General features: G+C 38.6%; 1 protein-coding gene and 1 long non-coding RNA gene across 6 annotated transcripts; both read right to left on the reverse strand.

Annotated features, from left to right (window-relative positions):
• Window positions 1-5,840: 5,840 nt before the first annotated feature.
• On the reverse strand, window positions 5,841-7,247 carry LOC120902098. The gene is made up of 2 exons (XR_005739371.1): window positions 6,750-7,247; window positions 5,841-6,679 (listed from the first exon to the last, which is right to left on the reverse strand). It is a non-coding gene; the product is annotated as an uncharacterized LOC120902098 (long non-coding RNA).
• Window positions 7,248-9,633: 2,386 nt separating this feature from the next.
• On the reverse strand, window positions 9,634-22,794 carry LOC120900189 (eukaryotic peptide chain release factor subunit 1). Of its 5 annotated transcripts, XR_005739159.1 has the most exons (9): window positions 21,681-21,795; window positions 21,210-21,609; window positions 20,884-21,129; window positions 20,662-20,817; window positions 20,404-20,601; window positions 20,186-20,333; window positions 19,547-19,892; window positions 15,109-15,282; window positions 9,634-9,954 (listed from the first exon to the last, which is right to left on the reverse strand). XR_005739159.1 is itself a non-coding variant. In XM_040306858.1 (8 exons), exons 2-8 carry the CDS (start codon window positions 21,764-21,766, stop codon window positions 9,872-9,874), a joined length of 1,317 nt encoding a protein of 438 aa, XP_040162792.1. In that variant the 5' UTR covers window positions 21,767-21,795; window positions 22,634-22,794; the 3' UTR covers window positions 9,634-9,871. The 5 variants fall into 5 exon arrangements, 3 of the variants coding, with proteins under 3 accessions (XP_040162792.1, XP_040162790.1, XP_040162791.1); XR_005739158.1 differs by lacking the exon at window positions 15,109-15,282; XM_040306858.1 differs by lacking the exons at window positions 15,109-15,282; window positions 19,547-19,892 and adding an exon at window positions 22,634-22,794.
• Between the last annotated feature and the right edge of the window lie 228 nt (window positions 22,795-23,022).

Consider the following 23,022-nt stretch of genomic DNA (forward strand, 5'->3'; position numbering starts at 1 on the left):
CGCCAATAATGAGTCCAAGTAGAGAGAACCTGTTTATTCTAACTCCAAATTACAACTACCGGTAAACACGCTTCAAGCCCAGGTGGCCTGCGGGAGCCGCGTTGCGCTGACTTGCAACTGGAGACCGCTGTCGTCTGGTCCCACGGTCGATTGTCACTGGAGACCGCTGTCGTCTGGTGCATTAAGCGATGGACTGTGTGACTATATATTTCTTGCGAGATGTAATGTTGGGTAGGGGTCCTAAATGATCAATATGCAACGTGTCGAATGGTACGGGTGTCTTTGAAATACTGTACATATTTCGGTTGTTAGTTCTTGGAGGTGCTGAATAGACTATGCATTTTAAACAATTTTTAATGAAGTTCTCAACTCTTGGTTTCATATGAGGGAACCAATAGTGTTGGCTAATGGTCTGGCAAGTTTTGCTGATGGCAAGATGACCAATATTTTCGTGATTGTGTCGGATAATATTGTGTACCATTTCTCGTGGCACATATAATTGAAGATGATTTGTGGAAGACTGACGATATACCAAACCATCTTGGAGGATAAATCCTTGAACACAACCAGCTTCAAGTTTTTGTCGTAGGGTATTTATTAAGGGGTCTTGGGATTGAGCAATCTGAAGTTGGAAATCAAGATCTAAGTCGCTGATTGCTCCAACGGTTTCAGTTCGGCTTAGAGCGTCTACATGAGCCATAGACGTTCCAGATCGGTAATGAATTGTGTAATCATAGTTTTCTAAAAACAAAGACCATCTTGCTATTTTAGCCGTTGCATTCCTGTTTTTTAAGGTTTTGACCAATGAATTGCAGTCAGTAAAGATTTTTAAAGGCAACCCATGTACGTATACATGGAATCTTTTAAGTGCATAGATAACGGAAAGCGTCTCTAGCTCGTAGCTATGCAACTTTGCCTCTTCTTTAGATGTTGTCTTCGAGAAATAAGCCACAGGATGAAGTTTATTATCTTCTTGTTTCTGTAATAATACAGCACCAAAGCCGAACGAGCTGGCATCGCAATGAAGCTCAGTTTTGGGATCAAAAATAGTAAGGATAGGGGAATAAGTTAGTTTCTCTCGCAATGTTTCAAATGCTTCACAACAGCTTGTATCAAAGTTAAATAATTCATCTTTTTGAAGTAAATTAGTGAGTGGTTTAGCAATGCAAGAAAACGAAGGGACAAAGCGTCGAAAATAAGAGAAGAGTCCTAAACATCTTCTGAGTTGTTTAACATTAAAAGGCATCGGATAATTTCTAATGGCTTGAATGTGCCGATCACTAGGTCGAATACCGAAAGCATTTGCTTTGTATCCTAGATAGTCAAGTTCTTGATGCGCAAATTTACACTTGTCAACGCGAAGCTTAAGGCCACATTGTTTAATTCTCTCTAGAACTGCCTTAAGGGTTTTTAAGATAGACCGAAAGTCCAAGGAGGCTATTATAATGTCGTCCAAATAGACGACCACTTTTTCATCATCGATAAATTCACGAAGAATGGAGTTAATAAATCTCTGGAATTCAGAGGGGCATTCTTAAGACCGAAAGGCATTTTGGTGTACTCGTACTGACCATCAGGGGTGACGAAAGAAATGTAGGGAATGGAAGATTCTTCCATCTGTATCTGGTGGAAGCCGCTTTTGAGATCTAGTAAACTGAAAAACTTTTTGTTGCTAAGATGCTCTAAACATGTTTCAATCAACGGTAATGAGTAATTATCCCTCACAGTAATTTTGTTTAACGGTCGATAGTCCACGCACATTCAAACCTCTCCATTCTTCTTTCGCACGAGTACCAGAGCCGAAGCATAAGGAGAATTGCTAGGTCTTATAACCTTTTCTTTAAGTAAGTTTGAAACGATTTCCTTCACTTGATTACGTTCCCCATATGATAATCTCCAAGGTTTTGTGAAAATAGGAGTTTGATTAGTTAGATTAATTTTCATACAGTGATTTGATAGTTCATTATTTTTAGAAGTATTATTTATATAAGAATTTTCAAAAATAGACAAAACGGTTGAAGTCTCTTCGAGGGATAGAAAAGGGCCAGTATCAAGTTTAAATTCAGATTCAAATGTATCAATAGCACAGATTTCACTAAAGGCATTATCTAATATACCAGTTTTGCTAACGTTCCTTTTTTGTTCCTCTATAGCTTTTGTAGGGATAATGCAAGTTCGTTTAAACGGGATGTGATCTTTGAAATACATAAGATGAACATCCCTCAGCGTTCAACCACCACCAACCTGGTTGAGTTCGTTAGCCTCTGCCACAGGACCATCGATGCCGGCTCGCAGATCGACGCAGTCTACACGGACATCAAGGCTGCCTTCGATAGCGTTCCGCACGCCTTGCTGCTCGCAAAGCTCGAAACGCTTGGTCTGTCTGTGCAGCTGCTGGCCTGGATGCGCTCCTATCTTGCTGGTCGCACATACTGCGTGAAGATGGGACCCCATACGTCGCGCCGTATCGATGCTTCTTCTGGGGTGCCGCAGGGGAGTAATCTTGGACCGCTGCTGTTTGTCATTTTCCTGAATGACGTAACACGGTTGCTCCCTCCTGACGGCCACCTACTGTATGCAGACGACGCGAAGCTGTTCCTGCCTATCCGTGACCGGTCAGACCAACTCCGCCTTCAAGCCACTCTAAGTGCCTTCCAGTCATGGTGCTCTTTGAATGGTCTTGAATTGTGCGTCGAGAAGTGTGTTGTCGTTACGTTTGCGAGAAAGCGGTGCCCCTTAGTGTATGACTATGAGTTAAATGGATCTACCATTGGTCGCAAAAGCTGTGTCACGGATCTAGGAGTGCTCCTTGACGAAAAGTTGAGCTTCCACGACCAGCTAGAGCACGTTGTCACTAAGGGTAACCAATTGATCGGCTTACTAAAACAAATAGCACGAGACATCACTGACCCGATCTGCATCAAGACGCTATACTGTGCTTTGGTGCGACCAGTGTTAGAATACGCTTCAGTAGTATGGTGGCCTACAGCTGCTCGCCCCCTAGCTCGTTTAGAGTCGATCCAGCGCAAATTCACGCGGTTCGCTTTGCGCTCCTGGAGTGTCCAACTTGACTATGAGGGACGCTGTGCGTTGCTTGGCATCGAGACGCTGAAGCAGCGGAACTGCAACGCTCAAAGGCTGTTTGTCGCGGGACTTCTTGACAATCGGATCGACTCGCCCGCGCTTCTTTCGAGGCTCAACATGTATGTCCCGCCGAGATCGCTCCGAGCTAGATCGCTACTTGACGTGGAGGAACGCCGCACTCGCTTTGGCTCCTCTGATCCGTTTATTCGTATGTGCCGTGAGTTTAATGTTATTTGTGATCGTCATCAACCTGACATGTCGCGCACCGCATTGTTAAATAGTATTCGTGTCGTGCGACCTTTTACATTTTAATTATGTTACTTAAGACTAAGCGTGACAAATGAATGACCGAAATGTGACTATGTTATAATGAATGAATGTAAATGAATTCGCTTCAAGTGGGCCACTTGCGGTCCGTTGAATTTTAATTAATAAATAACAAATAACAAATAACAAATTAAGTGCTGGAAGTAGATCTTTCCCTATGATTATTGGCCATGCCATAGATGTATGTGGCAGTATAACAAACATGTGATGGAGATTCGTCTCCCTGAATTGAATTCGGCAGTGTATTTGGCCACGAGTATAAAGATGCGAATTTCCTAAACCTTTGTAGTTGGAAGGAACTGGATCAGATAACAGGCATAAAGGTACAATCTTCTCATTAATAAAGCTTACTGGGCTACCTGTATCAAATAAGGAATATTCTTTGACTGTCATGATTATTTTCCCTGACTTAAGAAAAGAAGCCCTCAACTCGGGCAATTCATTTAATGGCAGTGTTTCTGCATTATCGATATCAACGCGATTGGCTGAATCTGGATAAGCAGCAGCGCTGGTTTCAGCATTCGGACAGCTTTTATAGTTGTGTCCCAGCTGGAAGCATCGGAAACAAGCTCCTGGTGGGCGGCGTTGGCGCAAACTGGGAGCAATTGAAACAACGGACAGTTGTTGATGTTGTTCCCCGATTAGTTGTAACCCGTTTGCGATCACTGGAAAAGGGCTCTCGGATGATTTAGCAACATATCGTGGTCGAATCGTCTCGAACTTGTGTTATGGAGGCGTTTTAGGGCGAATTACGGAAAGTGAGTCAACCTGCGTATACAGTTCGGCTCCGACTGGCTGGTCACTCAGCGAGCCGAGAGGCCACTCAGCACGATCGAAAGGACGATCGTGCTCTCTTGGAATAAGGCGGCCGAGCGGGACGGTCACGCACAAAAAGGGCTTAGGATTAATAAATTATATTATTGTATTGTTTTAAATAAGTACAACATCGTTTTAGCCAAGCCCCACAAATATCACAACAACTTGTTCAAAAGTGGCTTCAAATCCTCCACTTATTCGTCCAGAAAACGCATTCCAGCGGTGTGGGACGGACTGCCAAGCCCTTCGAAGATGATGTTAATCAATTCAGGCTCAGGAACGGATGCGCGACTGGCGATTCGCTGCATATCTAATACGTAACGCAGGGCTGTCTCATGGGGCGAGAGACGACGGTTACGCAGCTGTCGGTAGACGCCTTCGGTCGTGGGTGTCACATAAAAGTTTGCAACCAGCTCATCTTTTAATTGTTGCAGTGTTGAAGCTTACTTACTTACTTATCCGGCGCTACAACCGCTTTGCGGTCTTGGCCTTCCTCAGGAGTGTCCGAAACCGCTCACGGTCTCACGCCTTCGTCTGCCAGTCCGTTATCCCGGCCTTAATGGCGGACGCCTCCACGCCATCTTGCCACCTCAATTTGGGCCTACCACGCCTCCTCTGTCCTTGTGGACGGCCTAAAAAGACTTTACGGGCTGGGTCGTCCGTTTCCATACGTATAACATGGCCAGCCCACCGGAGCCTGGCGAGCTTTATACGCTGTACGACAGTGAGTTGTTGAAGCACGAGAGGCTTTAGCGACCATAGCAGCAGATCCTTTCAGTAAACGGTACACGTAGAAGAATTTATCAGAATCTTGGACGCGGCACAGAGAAAAGTGATGGTCTAGCTCGTCAAGCCATTCAATGATGCACTTTGATGCATCGTCTCCTGTAAAAGGCTCAATAATTCCATCTAGCTTCAAATCGCTTGCCGAAAATGTTCCCGATTGATATTCAAGGGTTTTGACCCTTTGGCGAAGCTCTAAAAGTTCCCAGCGTCGTCGCATTTCGTTGAGTTCATTTTCGTTGCCGGCGTTAGCAGGAAGCGAAGAAGAATCCTCATTGTTAAGCGCGATGGGAGCACAAGCTACGGATGCACTCAAAATGGTGGCAGAATCGGTATCGTTGTCGCCTTCCAAAATGGTGGATGCGCAATTTGCAGCGACGATAGTTACGGCGGTGGTGGTGGTGGTGGCTATGGCGGTGCTCGACGGGGGGCATATCTCACCTCGTGAGGTTATTGCGACTGCTTCCGCTGATGTTAGTTGTAGAACGTTTTCGGAAAACATATTCCGAATTTGTGGAATAGAAGCCGTAACTTCTATGCCCTTACTTTCAAGAGCACACAACATCTCATCTTTTGTAGGCATCGTGATGGCGGATCGTGGCGTCACCCCGCACACACATACACACGCACACACTTTTCTCTATACTTTTTATCGTGAGGGTGCAAACAGCAAAACAGGTGTAGTCGATAGGACGTATCCCACTTCTGAGATGTAATGAATAGAATTAATTTGAATTAATTCAATCAACCGATGAACTCTAACTGAGCACAATCCGAAGGCAGAAGAATAAAGGCAGAAGAAATAAACCGACACAGAAGAAAACTGAAGATGTTGCCGGTACGACGATCCGTAAACGAATGACGTTTATTGTTCATTGACGCGCTAACGATGATCATGACAGCGGACATGATCAAGTTTGACACACGAAGCACAGTGGCCGCATCGTGGTCATATGTCTAAGATATTACAGTTTATATGTTTCCTTATATTTAGCCTTCTGAAGCAGATATTTGTATCAAATAAAAATTAAACAAATGAATAAATAAATTAAATTAAATTAAATAGTGAACCGAGATGATAGATGACGTATGATCACGTGCATCCAGTCTGCGTGTCAAAACGTATTATCCCGCCAGATCACACGCTGGAGTCAGTCTATGGTTGCAATTGTTGCTTATTTATGTACTGGACCCATCATGCTGCACTGGTAGATCCAAAAGCACTGCACGGCACTGTTATATCTCTGTATGACGGTACATCTCTATTTTATACCCATGGTGGCATAACTCTTCTCCCTCTGATAATGCTGCAGCTGCATCCGGTTGGTAAAAGATTTCGTTCTCTAGAATGGAACTACATGCAACGGGGCATTGGTTCATTAGTGCAAAGATACTTACCTAGCCGAAGCAACATGCCATCTCGGTCATCTGGGCACTATGTTGCAGTAGGGCGGAATGGGACATCGTCCGTTGGCCTCGAGGGAGCTAGACCTCATCCCAACGGATACTGTGCAACAGCCAGGCATGATAATATTCCTCACCTATTACGAACAGTGATTACTTTGGGAAGGTACGGCACTTTGCACCCCTCCCTCTTCATATATACTTTACTGTTGTTGGACGGAAAAGAATCTCGTAAGATGAAACTGTGTCTGCACTGCACACCCACCTGAGAAATATATGAGAAGAGAGTTTATAAAAATGAAAATTTCATTTCATTAAAATGTGAATCAAATTACCGCGCATGTTCCAGAAACAGCATACATTTTCCCTCCGACATATGCTTTCTAGCTGTGTACTTCACGCGCTTATTTATCTCCTTGTCCGTAATGCTGGTAATGCTGAGAAGCGAATGATTTCACAGCAATCTTCCGATTGCTCGATGTAATCCTTTTCCCTGACACAATCTTAAACTCCTTCATGTTGGATCTTTTCACGACAACGAAAGTATATTTCTCACTTAGTCGATTTCTCCCTTGCTACAGTTATTACTTCATCAAAAAATTAATAATCACAAAATAATGAAATAACTGCACGATTGCAATCCAGTCAAATTGTAAACAAACCAGTCCAATTGTAAACAAACCATTCCAATTTGTCTGTCAAAATTTTCATTCATTTTTTTAATGGAAATCGGCCAAAACGGACTTTTGTCGTAACCTGTATAGAGTCTACCCAAGCGCCACAGATTAAGCTTAAACGACTGGAAAATTGAATATCTATAGAAAAAAATGAAAGCTCCACAGCTTCATTGGTTTGATCAATAGATGGCGTATTACAACAACTCATCATTATATAGCTATCATTTTCTTGCAATGTGTTTCGACAAGTTTCATCTTATCATGACCTATATAACCTTCTAACTTTCTGATCAAAAATCTATATGAATGGTCGTGTGGTCAGATACGTGGGTATCAATACCAACGACCATTACTCAAATCTCACTTGCTACAGTGCTGGTGGTTTCCGTTGGAGTTTAGTATTTAAACAATCGTATCGCCGTTCTAGTTCTAGCGATGCATAACTTCAATGCGAAACCATACAACAGTACAGAGGAAATGAGAAAGCTCTCCTCCAAGCGAGGAAGCTCCGCTGGTTGGGAATCCCACAAACAGATGGCGCCACAAGCTTTTTTGCTATTTTTAGAATGCATGAGTCGTTTGCCGTCTGCTAAACGAAGTCTTTTTATATTCCGTTTAGGTAGTGTGCTTGAGTCGTTTAGAAGCCGTTTAGTGGTCGTTTAGTGGATTTGTGGCACTTGGGTTATCGCTAAAAGCGTAGTAAACAATAATTAAAAAATCTTGGAGTTCATTTATTCATCCTTTACTTTTGATGCACAATCTTAAAACAGGCACACACCGAAGAACAACTCACACCAATTCAATTTAACACGTTGTCTGCCACGTCAGCCACTATGTGGCTGACGGGTTTTTTTCCGATCGGGCCACGTCAGCCACATAGTGGCTGACACATTACACATTGTAAAAGACGTGTTACAAAAGATAAATTTGCACGTATTTGATCGGTTCTTTCACAATGCTTTTCTTTCACGGTTAATATTCTCAAAAAAATGATTCAAATATCAAAATGAGTTTCTATTATGTTTTCATAAATAAATGAGAATGAGAATGAACAATAATTAAAAAATCTTGGAGTTCATTTATTCATCCTTTACTTTTGATGCACAATCTTAAAACACTCATCACAAAGTTGAGGTTGATCGGGACAGCTTGGACAATACGTAAACGATCTTTTCACAGTTTCACGTGCCTTTCATCGGCCCATGCTTTGCCTGTCATTGTTGTAGCATCGTTTGCATGCGCGTACCCAAGGTGGAATATAGAGGAGGTGTTCTTAGCGGTTGGCATGTTGCCATTTTGAGATTCAGTTTGACAACAGCCGTCGATATTTGTTTACAGGCAGCAGCCGCAATATCACGTTGAAAATGCCGATTTATAAAGTGTGCATGCAAAATACAAGTTTGTTGTGCTATACAAATATTTATTAAACGAAAACAATTCATTTATCATACCCGTAAACCAGCAACATTCGTCGTTTTTGACAAGTGCCGTCGATCCTGGTTTTGTGCTTTTTTCTAAAGCCTTGATGGCCAAATGTTCTGTATGACGACACCTCCTTTTTAACCACTTTGCGCGTACCAAAGCGTTGCAAAGCGTTGGAGTCGGAATGTCACCGACTTTTGCGAGAGGTAAAGAAAGGGAAGGGAAGGGAGGGGAGGGGGGTTCCAAGAATGAAATTCCATGGAATTATCCCAACAAACGACATTGTGGAGCGACTGAGACAACAAAGAGAATTGGTGAATTTGATTTAAAAGAGAAAAAATGCAAAAGCAAATGCATTCGTTTCAAAGAGTGATTCCGTGGCCTGACGGGGCAATTCAGTGGGCATGTATGGTGGCAGACAACGTGTTAAAATTGTTACCAATAACAATAACATTTAATTAGGACAAAAACACATTCCATAACCAAGTGTATGAAACCCATAACATCTTATGAGTATAAATAATGGACCATAATAATGGTATTATGGACCGTCCCCCCTCGTAGCAAGGACTATCCGGCAACGTGGTAATGAATTAAATCTCGAAAGCCTGTATAGGCCGGCATTTCCGCGTAGGACGTAACGCCAAATAGAAGAAGAGTATGAATAAACCAATTCAGATTCGTTCGGACTGTCAAGATAGGACTATGCCCATCCAACATCTATCGACTTTTTATTTAAAGAGTTCAGTTATGTCCCCTTCCCAAGGTAATGCTTATAAACTCCAACGTTTCCAGTAAGGGAATCTCCTTCAGGGTTTTTATGATCGCCTGGACGATCGAGTGTCGATAAATCCGCTTCGAACAAAGTGTTGTGCTATCTCGATACATATAAGCGAAGACACTGACCTGCCGCGATAATCGACGTCCAGTTGTGACGTGTACGTACGATCATCATTCAACATGGTGACCGTATCCAAAATCAAACATACTACACACTGAACCCTGAACTTCTGAAAAGTTTCGAGACCTTTTAATTAGTTTATCAAAAATTAATATATTTCTCAACGTTATTTTCTATGCTTGTTTCCACGGGCATCGAGTAGCAAAATAAAACAAAACATTTATACTTCGTGCCTACATAAATCGTATAACTGACTTTTTTTAATTTTCTCGCTTTCTGCGAGAATGGTGTATTTATGGAAGTTTTTAAATCTCTCCAATTTCGAACGGGATCTTACAAATTTATCCTTTGCTTTATATATTTTTAATTTTTAAGATGGATATTAAGAGGTGTACATCACTATTATTCCATTAGCATGTATAGTCAATCATGCACTTTTAAAACAGCTTGTTGTTATTTAATAGTCTTCCAGGTCGAAACAATCATTATCCAATTCATCCAGCTGCATGCTTTGAAAGTCTACCTTATAACGAAGTATTCCTGTAAAAAAAATAACAAGCAAATTACACCTTATCAATAAACAATCGATCTTTTAATCTTGTTTGGAAAGAATATAAAAAATATAAATCTAAACAATTAAACTCAATACTTTTTTAACACTCACTATTGGTATACAATAAAAATATAAAATAAAATTATAAAATTTGAACATAAACCTGTAAATATTTGTACATCATGCAAATTCAAAATTCAAATCATCCTGGAAGTAACATAAATGATGTTTGTGAACGGCTGCCTACTTTTCAAACAATAATATCTTAAAATGTAGTTTGGTGTTATCAGCACGTTAATAAGCTATGTTCATTGTCATTTTCTAGTAGTTCTAGTCATTTTGTAGTAGGTTAGCACACAACTCACCAGAGGACAGGTTTGACTAACCAGTATAGTAAGCGGCAAAGGTTTAAGTTACCTAAACAACTTAACACAGGCGAAGGAGACCCAAGAGGTTCAAAAATATAAAAATTATATAGTCACTCAACATAACTATTCGTAACTCCCAATAATAAGTATTCCTCGTCCCCTTGCTTTTCCTTATACAGGGTTTTCCAACCCACTTCAATGTTGAAACTGAAAATTTCAATCACGTTAAATGTATGCTGAAGGCTGCACGGGAGAATTCAAGTCTGAAAAGCCAGTTCAATACAAAAAGTTTTGTTTTCAAAATCGTTAAACTATTTTTCAATATCGGTATAAGCCATTTCGATCTGTCAGTTTGGCGGGCTCTCGCCACTATGGGATAGAAAGAAATTAAATACGTCAAAATGTTCAGTGAGTGAGGTTTTCTGCATCATCCCAACGAATACAGTATAGAAACCATCAAATGAACAAAACTATAAATAGTTTTAATTTGTTTTAATGAGTTTAATAATTGTTGTTTGCACGTTAAAACACGTTTTCAATGCTAAAAGAAAACAAACCATCAATCATTGAACATTTTGACGTATTGCATTTCCTTCTATCCCATAGTGGCGAGAGCCCGCCAAACTGACAGATCGAAATGGCTTATACCGATATTGAAAAATAGTTTAACGATTTTGAAAACAAAACTTTTTGTATTGAACTGGCTTTTCAGTCTTGAATTCACACGTGCAGCCTTCAGCATACATTTAACGTGATTGAAATTTCCAGTTTCAACATTGAAGTGGCTTGGAAAACCCTGTAAGTATCGAATCTATGTTCCAATCAATCCCCCAAAACATTACTCACTCCCTTTAATATACGCAGATGACATATAATCCCAAGTTCGTCAGACTCTTCCCCATACGAAACAAGACTCAAGCTACAAAAAGAAATTGTCAAATTTAATCAATGGTGCAGATCAATTGGCTTTTAAGTGGATCCAGATAAATGCAAAATTTTACACACCTGCAAACATACCCACTTCAAACCACACAAAAAGAGCACTATAGAAAAACAAATAATTCCAAACGTAAACAAATCCAAAGTGCAAGGAGAAATTATTAGCACCAAGCTAACATTCAATGCACATCATTTCAACTTTCTCAGAGCTTCTACTAAATCCCACGTAAGTCTTGTTTAAAGGTTAGGCTTCCGAAAATATAAAATATCTCGTACGATCATGCTTCGCTTGATCAAATGCTGGCTGTCACCTTAACTGCTGTACGAACAGTCAGTAATATTTAACAAAAGAATTGCTCTCATCTACCATTCAGCTGCATACGCTACAGGTTCGTTTATAACTAGCGCTATCAATTTTCTGCTGTGCGAAAGCGGTCAACTTCCATTCACATACATCATAAGTAGAATCAGCTTACCACTGTCTCGAAAAGGGGTTTGATGGTAAATCCTTTCTTGAAGGAGCATATTCAGAATACAATAACATTACAAATCTCCAATTGCCTAATATTTTAAAAATTCCTCGGTTACCAGACCGAACATGCAACCAAAACTCTCCAAAAAAAGACTAGACCATTCAAAAACTCTCGAGAGCAATCCCTACACAAGCATATCAACTCGAAATAGACCATATAAATCTAAACTATTCTAATTAACACAAAATATTCACAGACGGCTCCATTAATTCCAAGCATGCTAGTTGTGGGATATACTCAAATAATACAAAATGCGAGTTTTAGTTTTATTGGAGTTACCTCCATTTTCTCAGCTGATGCCATTGCAATAAGCACAATAGCCGAAGAGGACTGTATTGAATACAAATCAAACATATTTTTTACTGATAGTGCAAGCATTCTGGCAGCGTTGGAACATGGACGTACAAAAGACCCACATATTATTTCAATAGAAGAAATCTGCAATAGGTCCAATATTACATTATGCTGGATTCCAAGCAATATACAAATCTCAGGAAACGTATGAGCTGACAAACTTGGGTCAAGTAGCACTTTTCACTAAGTGGTGCTGTGGTACCACGCACAATCTACTGTGCTGGGCGTCCGTGGTACCCCACTTAATGCGTGGTCGCACAGTAGCTGTATTCCCGCACAGTTTTTGTGCGCGCACACAGCTACTGTGCGACCGCACAGTGACTGTGTTATCGCACAGTTACTGTGTTACCGCACAGTTACTGTGTTATCACACAGTTAGTGTGCTTTGAACACTTTTTGTGCTCCGCACAGTTATTGTGCTCCAAACAGCTATTGGGCGCGCACAGTTACACCGCGCTCTCGCATCAATCGAACCAGAAATCATACGGACGTCACACGAGGCGTAAACTGGATAGCCATACAACTCTATGATCTGTTGACGGGAAGTTTATACTCTACCATACAAATCAAGCGTGAACTTTTTGAGTTTACGCTTCGTGTCCCGTTGGTATAACCCGCAAATCAGAGTTGAACAAACGTGAGGATTTCCCGTCAAACATCCCCGACAAACAAAACAAACATCGTCTCGAACCGATCAAATTCCAAACAAATGTGGTGTCTTGTTCGATTGGTGTCAGAGCGCGGTGTAATTGTGCGCACACAATAACTGTGCGGAGCACAAAAACTGTGTGGAGCATCAAAATTGTGCGCAGTGTGACATCACAATTTTATAAAATGTACAATTGTGCTCGCACATTGTACTGGTTTGAGTCTGCGTGGTGGCACAGTGTTACTTGACCCATCACTACTTGCAAAATATGGTAGAACCTCGAACTTATACATATATAAAAATATACATATAAAATCCAGTCGAGATACAATAACAAAATGCAAAAACGATCTTGGCAAAAACATGGTAAAAAGAATTATCTAACAAATTACATTCCTTCAACTTAACGATCAAGCCATGGCCAGATCTTTATAACAATAAATATCAACAAGTACTTTCAAGACTTTACTTTACTGATCATACCAAACTAACTCACAGTCAAATAATATGAAAAGAATCCCCAGCACTCTGCAAATACTTCGGAACACACATCTCAGTCCAACAAATACTAACAGAGTGCAACGGATACAAAAAGTTAAGGGAATCCTGTAATGTGAACATTAATATTGATGAAACTCTATCCGAGAACCACAAATAATTTAAAAAAATAATAACCTTTTAAAAAAATAACCTAATTTAACAATTATAAAAAAAACAAAGGTATAACATAATCAAGTTGTAGTTGTAGTAGGTTAGCACACAACTCACAGGTTTGACTAACCAGTATAGTAAGCGGCAAAAGTTTAAGTTACCTAAACAACTTAACACAGGCGAAGGAGACCCAAGAGTTTCAAAAATATAAAAACAATAACAACTTCTTCATACAGGGTTTAGAAAATTACAATTTTAAACCATCTTGAAAGAATCAGAAAATTCGACCAGGAGGGAGTTCATTTTGCATTTAACCCATGTGGAAATCAGTACAACTTGCTCTAAGAACTTTAAAATTTAAAAACTGCCTATTTCCACATCCTCGTTGCTCGAGGACTACCTATACTTGAAGCACTCGGTAAAATGCAAAAAATCGTTAGTGAAAAAGTATAAAGTTGTTATAGTGGTTTGCAAGAATATAGGGGAATTTTCAAGCACTCAGGAGAATGGTTCAGAACAGCTGCGGATTTTTGCAACCAGCTATTATCAAGCGCTCGGTTATAGCGCAGAAAAATATAGCTTATATTTTTTGAAAAGACCTACGAGAAAACATCATGAAAGTCGAGCGATGACGACACTTGTTTTTGAATGCTTATTAAGAAATAGTAATTATTTAATATTAAAGGTTCTCATAAAAAGTTTCAAAATGATACCGAAGCAGTTTTCTAAAAAAAACATAATTTTGGGTTGTATATAGAATGGTACCAAAAGAAATTAGATGAACTAAATAAATCCTACCGCGGAATCACAATCAAACATGAAAAATCAATAATATTAACTGAAATATTTTAAGATCGCTAGAATTGAACAGCAACAAAATATGCAGCACACATTGAACAATGACTTGAACACCCCTGAATCATCAATTATCCATCCTGGCCATTTCTTTCTTCCCTAGTTAGTAAAACTTGGTCGAAAGGCGAAATTTGGTGCAAGTGTGCCACCTTAAGAATTTCTTGTTATAACTCATTAGAACTTGTTTATCAAAAGTCGATGTAATCTCTTAGTCATTTTACATGGGTTTCCAAATCGCTTTCGAAACATTTTTTGTACTCAGCAAATTTTGCTTCCATAATATATACGCTGCGCGAAAGCTGTTCAGTAATAAAGTTTTGCTGAATTTGAGTATTAACATTAATATTAATGTCATGTTTTACTGATTTTTGGTCGATCAATTTACTGAGAGCATTTTCGGTAATGCAATTTTTTGCATTACTATGACGCTAGCTACCTTCTAGAAAATTTAAATGTATATGCCCCTGAAAGAGCCCTTCGGGCACTTGACACATTACGTGTTAAAAACTCACGGCTTTTGGTATATATAATTGAAGAAAAATTTGCAGAGTACAAAGAACTGTTCATGTAAAGGAACCGTTAAAATTACTAGAACGCTTTATTTTGATTTGTGTCTAAGAAGGCTTGTTGTTCCGCAGATAGATATTTCTTGCTAGATTTTTTCAAAAATAAGCCAGTTTCATCATAATTGTATTTGAAATATTAACATTCTTTAGCACGAATAAGTATTTAAAGATGTCGATTAATTCATTGCCAATAAATCTACAATCTACTTGCAGATCGCATATGTACCATTATTGAAGTCATCCAAGTGAAAGCTATAAGTGTTGTAGAGTACAAGATAGGTTGCCGGCCCCTGGGAACGAAGTGATGAGTGCCGCTCGGGTGGAGGGCATAGCATCGTGGGTGCAAGGAAGAGAGCGTTCGGGGCTCTCTCCTACGAACCGTGACGGAGTACGGACGTTGCTGGTATTTGCGAAGATATAGTAATTGTAATTGTACGGATAGGAAAAAATAAACAGTAAAAGTACAACGATACAACAATAAGTAGTAGAATCTCTCGCCTTCATGAACAAATAGATACAGGAAAAATGCATTTTTAACACTCGTATACATATACCACACACTTGTGACACATACAATTATTACGACACTTCTCCTAGCAATAGTTTTTTATAAAGCGATTACTTAGTACTGTAGGTGACCACGAATTGAGATGTAAACAAACTCCAGCTAGCGTACAATATTCGCTGACGATTTGATGAATTTATTGTTTTCAGTGGCTTTGACTTGAACGAATAAATTACTCTTTTTTCATTTATGTTCATCTAAATACAGGGGTTTCGAGGATTATGTAGACATGTTCAGCGAGTTGTAGTTTTGTTCAGGCATATAATACACTCTTTCATCAAGACGTAAAATTGTTCGGAAGTATTGTCAGAATTCAATAGTTGAACGCTTGTTAGTTGGCATGCTTTTTAGTTGAACGCTCGATAATTGGATGACAGTTCAATTAAAAACCATGAGTTTTATGGGAAAACCGAATTTTGAAAATTTCACAAAAATCTCTTGGCTTGCCGAGAAAAAATCATAAATTTTTGTTAAGGAAAAACGTGCCAACTAAAAATCACATATTCAATAGTAGGCAGCGAATCGAAAGCTTGAATCATTCTCATCAGTAGGTGAAGTAACGGTTTTCGAAAAAATATGCTGGTTTCAACTAATTTATGCATTAAAAAGCTTGGGGAATGATTATTTGCTACTTTTAGGACATTTAAAAATAAAAAAATAAACGCTGCGGCACAGGGTGTAAACAAAACAATTGACAACACTACAGTATTGCCGAACAAGTCAACGAATACTTCATAACAATACAGTCAACCCTCTCTTATTTGACACCTCTCCAATTTGAAAAACCTCTCTTATTTGAACATTTTGCACAGTCCCTTGATTTCCAGTACATTTTTGTTCCTCTAATTTGGAAAACCTCTGAAATCTGTGTCCCTCTTATTTGTGTATGGTGTTGCCATGGTTATTGAATGATGTATGCTCAAATTGGAAATCCTGTTCGCAGTTTCCTATAGCAAGAGTTAAGGCTGCATACTAAATGTTCTGTCTCTTTCTTGTTTGGATGGACCTTTCATTCACTTTCCACCTCTGTAATTTGAAAACCCCTCTTATTCGACAGTCCCGTCCCCTCTCAAATAAGAGAAGGTTCACTGTACTTTATCTGAACAAAACTACAACTCGCTGAACATATCGAAATACTCCTCGAAAATCCTGTAATAGCAATTTGAGAGATAGTAAAGCAATAGCAAACGTGGTCAAATAAATATTGTGAGAAAAATGGACATTTGTGATGACTCCGGATGTTTCATGATTTGACGTTTGTGTTTTTAACTAAGAAACACTTCAGTGAGCGAACCTCCGTTTAAAAGCACTCCAGTTAGAGATCATCTACTGCAGTGCTCTCCAACCTTTTTAGGATCGCGGACCACTTGGCTTTGAAAATAGATTTGCCGCGGCCCATATATTTTAAAGACATACATTAGTTGACAGTTTTTGATCAAAAATGTGTTTGAATCTTATTCTAGAGATGCCTGATGAAAATGTAACATTGATTGTGGGGAAAAAATTACATGATATGTATAGTAATAAGCTTTTCTATTTAAAAAATCTGTTACATCAACATCTGTTAACGCCATGGACCACAAGTGGTCCGCGGAACACAGGTTGGAGACCACTGTTCTACTGGATCAAAGCTCTTATTGGCTGAGCGATAATTAGAATCAAAGAAATGATCCATGTTTATCGCTCATGATCTTGCTTTCACATCCGCACCGAAAAGCGTACCATAAACACAAATGAGTTTACTCATTATGCGACATTTTGCTGGTTATGAGTGGTATTTGTTTAGCATTTAGATTTCCTGGCTATGCGAAAAACTCGTTATGAGGAGTAGTAGTAAACTACCTTCGAGAACTAGGAGACCTCATTGCCAGAACCTTTGAAGGCATTTCAAACTTGAAAGCATTGTGGATGATGTGGGCTAAGAACAGTGCTGCAAAATGTCGTGAACATCATGCGATGGTGACTACCCAAAACAAAGACCATCACGCTTTTTGGTGATAATCATTACTGATAATCATTAAAAGCGCTTCATGATATGCCGAAGATGACATTTGAGTGCTTGGGCCATGCCTGATACTCTGATTGACAAAGCTGAGCTGAATGAAATTATCAACAAAACTCATGTGATCGGACGCTATCAAACAGCTTAGCTTATGTGATCGGACGGGTGATATTTTTTCAACGAATTTTTGGTCAATCACTAGGTTGTGATATTTTGTCTGGCGGTGATGATCGCGATGGTCATGACACTCTTGCGAGTGGTCCCATGCAACGAAATCAGAATGCCCTGGCTTTGTCTGCTTCGTTGGGCAGAAGAGGAAAGCATGTTGATTGTCTTAATTGGAATAGTCCGAAGAGGTCTGGAATTGCCGGGGCAGTCTGGAGTCTTCCCGAGTCGTCCGGGTTTGTTTGCAGTTAGCTGGTATCAGAATCGGAATTACAAGCTTTTTGAAGAATTCGTTGATCCCGACTCACTTATCAAACTTTATCCCGATCGGTCGACCCGTTCTCGAGATATGCAAATATAAAATTCCTTAACGCCATCCAAATTTATATTTTTTGTCTCCGCTCGGACACTACCGGCCGAGATAGTACACCGAGTTTTACTATTATATTTTTTTTTACTAAAATATACCTAATTTTTGTATTTTTCGATCGATTTGCTGGTACGACCCTTCGTTAGAAAATAATTTTCTCTACGCTCGCTGTAAAACGTTGATATAAGTTCGTCAAAGTCAATATAAAAAAATACGAAACATATTATTCTTTACTCTATTGAATATATTACCTTGTCATGATTATGTCAGAGATATTTTGCAGAACTTCTTCTTCTTCTTTGGCACAACAACCGCTGTCGGTCAAGGCCTGCCTTTGTACCCCCACTAGTGAAGTGAGCTTGGCTTTCAATGACTTATTGTTACCATAACAGGATAGTCAGTCCTACGTATGGGGGCACGGTCTATACGAGGCTTGAACCCATGACGGGCATGTTGTTAAGTCGTACGAGTTGACGACTGTACCACCAGACCGGGTTTGCAGAACTACTCACAGTAACAAAAAAGTCATAACTAAGCGACTGACTGAGCGTTGGTTGTTAAAATGTCCCCAAGCATGTATTGGTCACATCAACTGTTTGAGTGTCACCTCTGATCATCACAATTCAGTACGTGATGCTGATATGGATTTTGTTTCAGCTAGATTTTTTTTTTACTACTGACAGTGACATTTTGCAGCACTGGCTAAGAATAACCCTGTATCAACGAGTAGGAATCCTCTTTCACGAATTAGCTAGCTGTTTATTTTGCGCTCAAGGTGTTGGTTGACTTTTCGGCAAATCCTTGCTTATCATGATAAGGTGGTCTAAAGGAAGTTTAGCTGCTTCAGGCCGAATATTTTCACCTGAGGAAAATCAGCTGTTGCTATGTCAAAAACAAGCGGAATACAGATGGAAGAACATAATCTTCGTCATATTTTGAATGGTATGTATTAAGTCATGTTTTGCATCGAATTGCATTTAAACAAAATCAGCTTTCTCATTCCGCTCATTCACACTTTGACTGCCACTCACTATCACGTTTAGTAACATATACAAAGCTGGAGTTGAATTAAATCCTGGAGATTAATTATGTTTCGTCCATCGTGCTAATGTAAATTTTTAGAACGCAAGTTTATCGATTTCGATTCTGGGGTGTTTGACACAGAAGGAATCATAACGAAATATAATGTATAGGTTATTATCTCATTTCCGCAAAATCCACGTAAATGAAAAGTAAAACCGCGCGTAATCCGCGCTACCTGAGGTAATATTACATAGATTAGGATATTGCTATCCAAATGTAAAAAAATATTGAAATTTACTACAGTAAGAAACACATTATATAGAGAATGTGAAGCAAAACGAGTAACAAAAAACAACATAGTAATACTTTTTTTGTAAAAAAAAATAACATATAACGCATGCACTAAAAACTGTATGATTTAAAAAAAAACAGCAATTGCAATCCATTCACATTGTAATGATCACAATGATTCACATGATTAATACACTACAAGCTAATAAATGAAAAAATAAAATATGTTTTGAGATTAAAAAAACTACCTTAGCTCAAATGGCAGTAATATAATATTTTTGATATTGAACCATCAATTATGAGTTAAACCGCGTAGCAAGAACTGAATGGCACAAATGTATAGACATATTACTTGGCTTTAAAGCCAATATAAGGCATCGATCACCAAATTGATCGATACGTTGAAAGAAAATATAAGATAAATAAATAAAGGACATCCTTTTGTAATTCTTCGTAGTGCAATTATGATGAGCATATAGTGTATGCTTGTAATAGACTATGAATGATAAACAAATTAATAATCATCTAAATCAACATCATCCAATGGTTCATCTGCTTGTAAGGATTGGAAATCCACTTTATAACGGAGAATTCCTGAGTAAAATCGATAAAAATAGTGAAACGAACAAACATAAATTTTGAGTATAAATCCATAATTATACGAAACCCGTGTGAAAGCGTTGAAAAAGGGAAGAGAAGATTATGTAGCAATAAGTTAGCAATAATATATATATATATATATATATATATATATATATATATATATATATATATATATATATATATATATATATATATATATATATATATATATATATATATATATATATATATATATATATATATATATTTTTTTTTTTTTTTTTAACTAACACGTTATTACGTACCTCCTATTCCTCCGAAACCACGTACAAATTGACTACCTTCTTGTGATTTATCCGTAATAATTTCCAACGTAGCCCCAAAACACTTATAGTTGTTCGCTAACCATTCAAGCAGAGGTTGCGATTCGACTAATTCCATCTCAACGCCACTCTAAAACCAAAATAAACATTAATTAAATAACATGTATTTATATTTCAATGTAGTAAAGACATGTTATAACCTCTTTATCAGTGAAATGAGATTTGTCCTTTTCTTGCTCGGGTGTTAAGTGTAATACTGTCGTAGACGTTGCGCTAGCATGATTCTTCAAAACGTAACGCTGAATATCCAGATTTTCCCAGCATATAAGTGTTTCTACAGATCCTAACTCCAGGGCCTTAAGAGTATCTTCCACACCAAAGCAGTATTTGCCAGTATCCTACGACGATTGTACAATGCATTACTAGACATCAAAATTGTGTTTAAGATTTAATCTTACCTGAGATATTTCATCAAAATATCTACCAATAAGTTTTTTTTCTTGAATAAATTTAACATTTTGTAAAGACTCAGCTGCTAGCTCAATTGCCTGATTAAAACCATTCTCTCCTCCATAAGACACATCAACAAGTTTTATAACTTTTGATTGCAATCTCTGCAAAGAATAATAAAAAAAAAACTTTGGTTTCACACAAAAAGGAAAAAAAATTGATATACTTACTGGATCGAACATATCAGACTGGCTAAGCTCAGTTTTAAAGTCTGCACTACCGGCCAAAATCAATCCGGCAATGTTGGGTTTATCATTGGTAATGAACAGTTGTGTTGCAACCTCAGCTACTTTTCGTACGTAATTGTGACGTTTTTCCATTCGCAATCTTGCAAAACGCAACGCCGACTGTCCACCACGCCCATGCTTTTTCGGTAGGTCGACTGTAAATTTATGAAGCACCTCACGAGTGTTTCCCTGCAATAATGAATCCGGTGTTTCTTTCAATTGCTCAAATGCTAATTTACTTATTAACAACATTTAAAAAAACGATTTACCTGCAGCGTGCCAAACAGAGCTCCATTACCATCCATAACAATAAAGCCGAACTTATTGTCATCGGCCAGAAGTGCAGTTAGTGCTTCAGTGTGAAATTTGTTGTCACATAAATAAAGGGAGGTATTGATTGGTTTGAACGGTTCAAAATCGATGTTAACCTTTTTTTCCTTCCCCTCTTCAGTCACGATTGTACCACAGTAAATGACTAATCCATTTGGAGGCACTTTGGTGTATAGTTTTAATCTGTGTTGAACAGACGTAATTGCGCCGAGAACAGATAGACGGTTTACACGGGATTTAATATTTGATGCGGTTCCAAACTCATCGGCAAGCATTTTGCTTACGCGACTGATTTGATCCTTAGGAGGTATGATTAAAGAAATCATACTCGTTCCATTACTGCAATAACAAAAGGACCGCTTGTTACGAAACAGGCCAAATAATAGCTTCGATTGTTAGATTTTCCTTACCCTCTGGCCATTTCCAAGCTTTTAATGAGCTTTTTGATCTTCCAAATCTCCACATTGCGATCGGCCGATGTTTCATCGAAAGACATGTTGCTGGATGTCTTTTGTACAGCTAAACCTGTTCGAGACTATTTGTAGAAATTTTGTTCACACTAAATGATTTACGATTTATGAATAAATATGATCACGACATGTTGGAGCTTCTAATGTTACGATGCAGATCTTATTGCAGATCTCTAATCAAAATCTTTAAATACCACAAGTTTCTGGGAATTGTTTCTAGGATTGTCTAAGGAACTGAACTTTTGCTTTGAAAAAGATAAAACACAAACGAAATAAAAAACTTTATGCTCGCGGTATAAGAAAATGTCATTCGTGGCACAAATGACGTAAAATTAAATTTGAAATTTCTTCACACAGTCTTGCTGTATTCTTTTATTCCATCCTTGCTTGATTGTACTTTTCCCATTTTCTGGCAGCTACTGTCATGTCGTTTTAACAAACATTACCAACGTATTGGTGAACTGTCAAATCTGCCTAACTACAATTAATCTCACTGGCACCATGCATGTTTAACTTGCTCTGATGTTCACCATAATTAATGAATGATAAAAAAAAATCAATCTTAACAAGACAAACACTCACTGCACTTGATCATTGTAACTAATCAATAATAGTTTCAATAACATATGGTCTACAGTTGGAAGTTGTAAGCTCTGACTGCCAATATGGAAGCGTAAACTAAATAGCAGTGCAATGCTCTTAACATCTTGTTTCTCTCTAATAGGGTTGATTTCCTAGATCTAGTAGGTATTATCATATCGGTTTACGACTATTTGTGATTGCCACATGGACAAAGATGTCTTCACACAAGAGGAAGGAATAGCAAAGGAAATGAACAAAAGAAACAATTCGCACAACCACTGATATCAGAGTGTAATATACGATTCACTTACGAAGAGGATTTGCAACAAAAATTATCGCGAAGGACACGAAGGAGGAAATCGCGTGCTAAATATTGATAATTTAGTTGTAGACGACGAAACAGGTTACTTTCACATGTGGTTGGCGAAGAAACTCGTGAGTTCTGCCTCTAGGAGTGCGTTTGAGGAACGGGTCAAACCTAGGTGCTTGAAGCAGATTAGGTGGTGGAATACCAAAATACATAAAGCAGATACGGTGGTCAAAAACATCTTTGAGAGGACCAAGGTATATGAATATGACAAGATGAAAGCGGTGCTCTGGCACCAATCGAACAAGACATCCAACTCGAACGAACCAAAGTGGAATATAGAGGAGGTGTCTTCTTATACAAATTTTAGTGCTAAACAAATGTTTATCAAAG

This window comes from Anopheles arabiensis, chromosome 3 (genome assembly GCF_016920715.1).
Source record: "Anopheles arabiensis isolate DONGOLA chromosome 3, AaraD3, whole genome shotgun sequence".
Classification (NCBI taxonomy): Eukaryota; Metazoa; Arthropoda; class Insecta; order Diptera; family Culicidae; genus Anopheles; species Anopheles arabiensis.

Excerpts from the sequence above, each read along its gene's own strand:
- LOC120900189 (XM_040306858.1), bottom strand. The coding sequence starts at position 21,766 with ATGTCTTTCGATGAAACATCGGCCGATCGCAATGTGGAGATTTGGAAG. Across the intron at positions 20,818-20,883 it reads AGTCTGATATGTTCGATCCA|AGATTGCAATCAAAAGTTAT; the intron begins GTAAGTATATCA and ends TATTCTTTGCAG. Across the intron at positions 9,955-20,185 it reads TGGTTTCGGAGGAATAGGAG|GAATACTTCGTTATAAGGTA; the intron begins GTACGTAATAAC and ends TTTTTTTTACAG.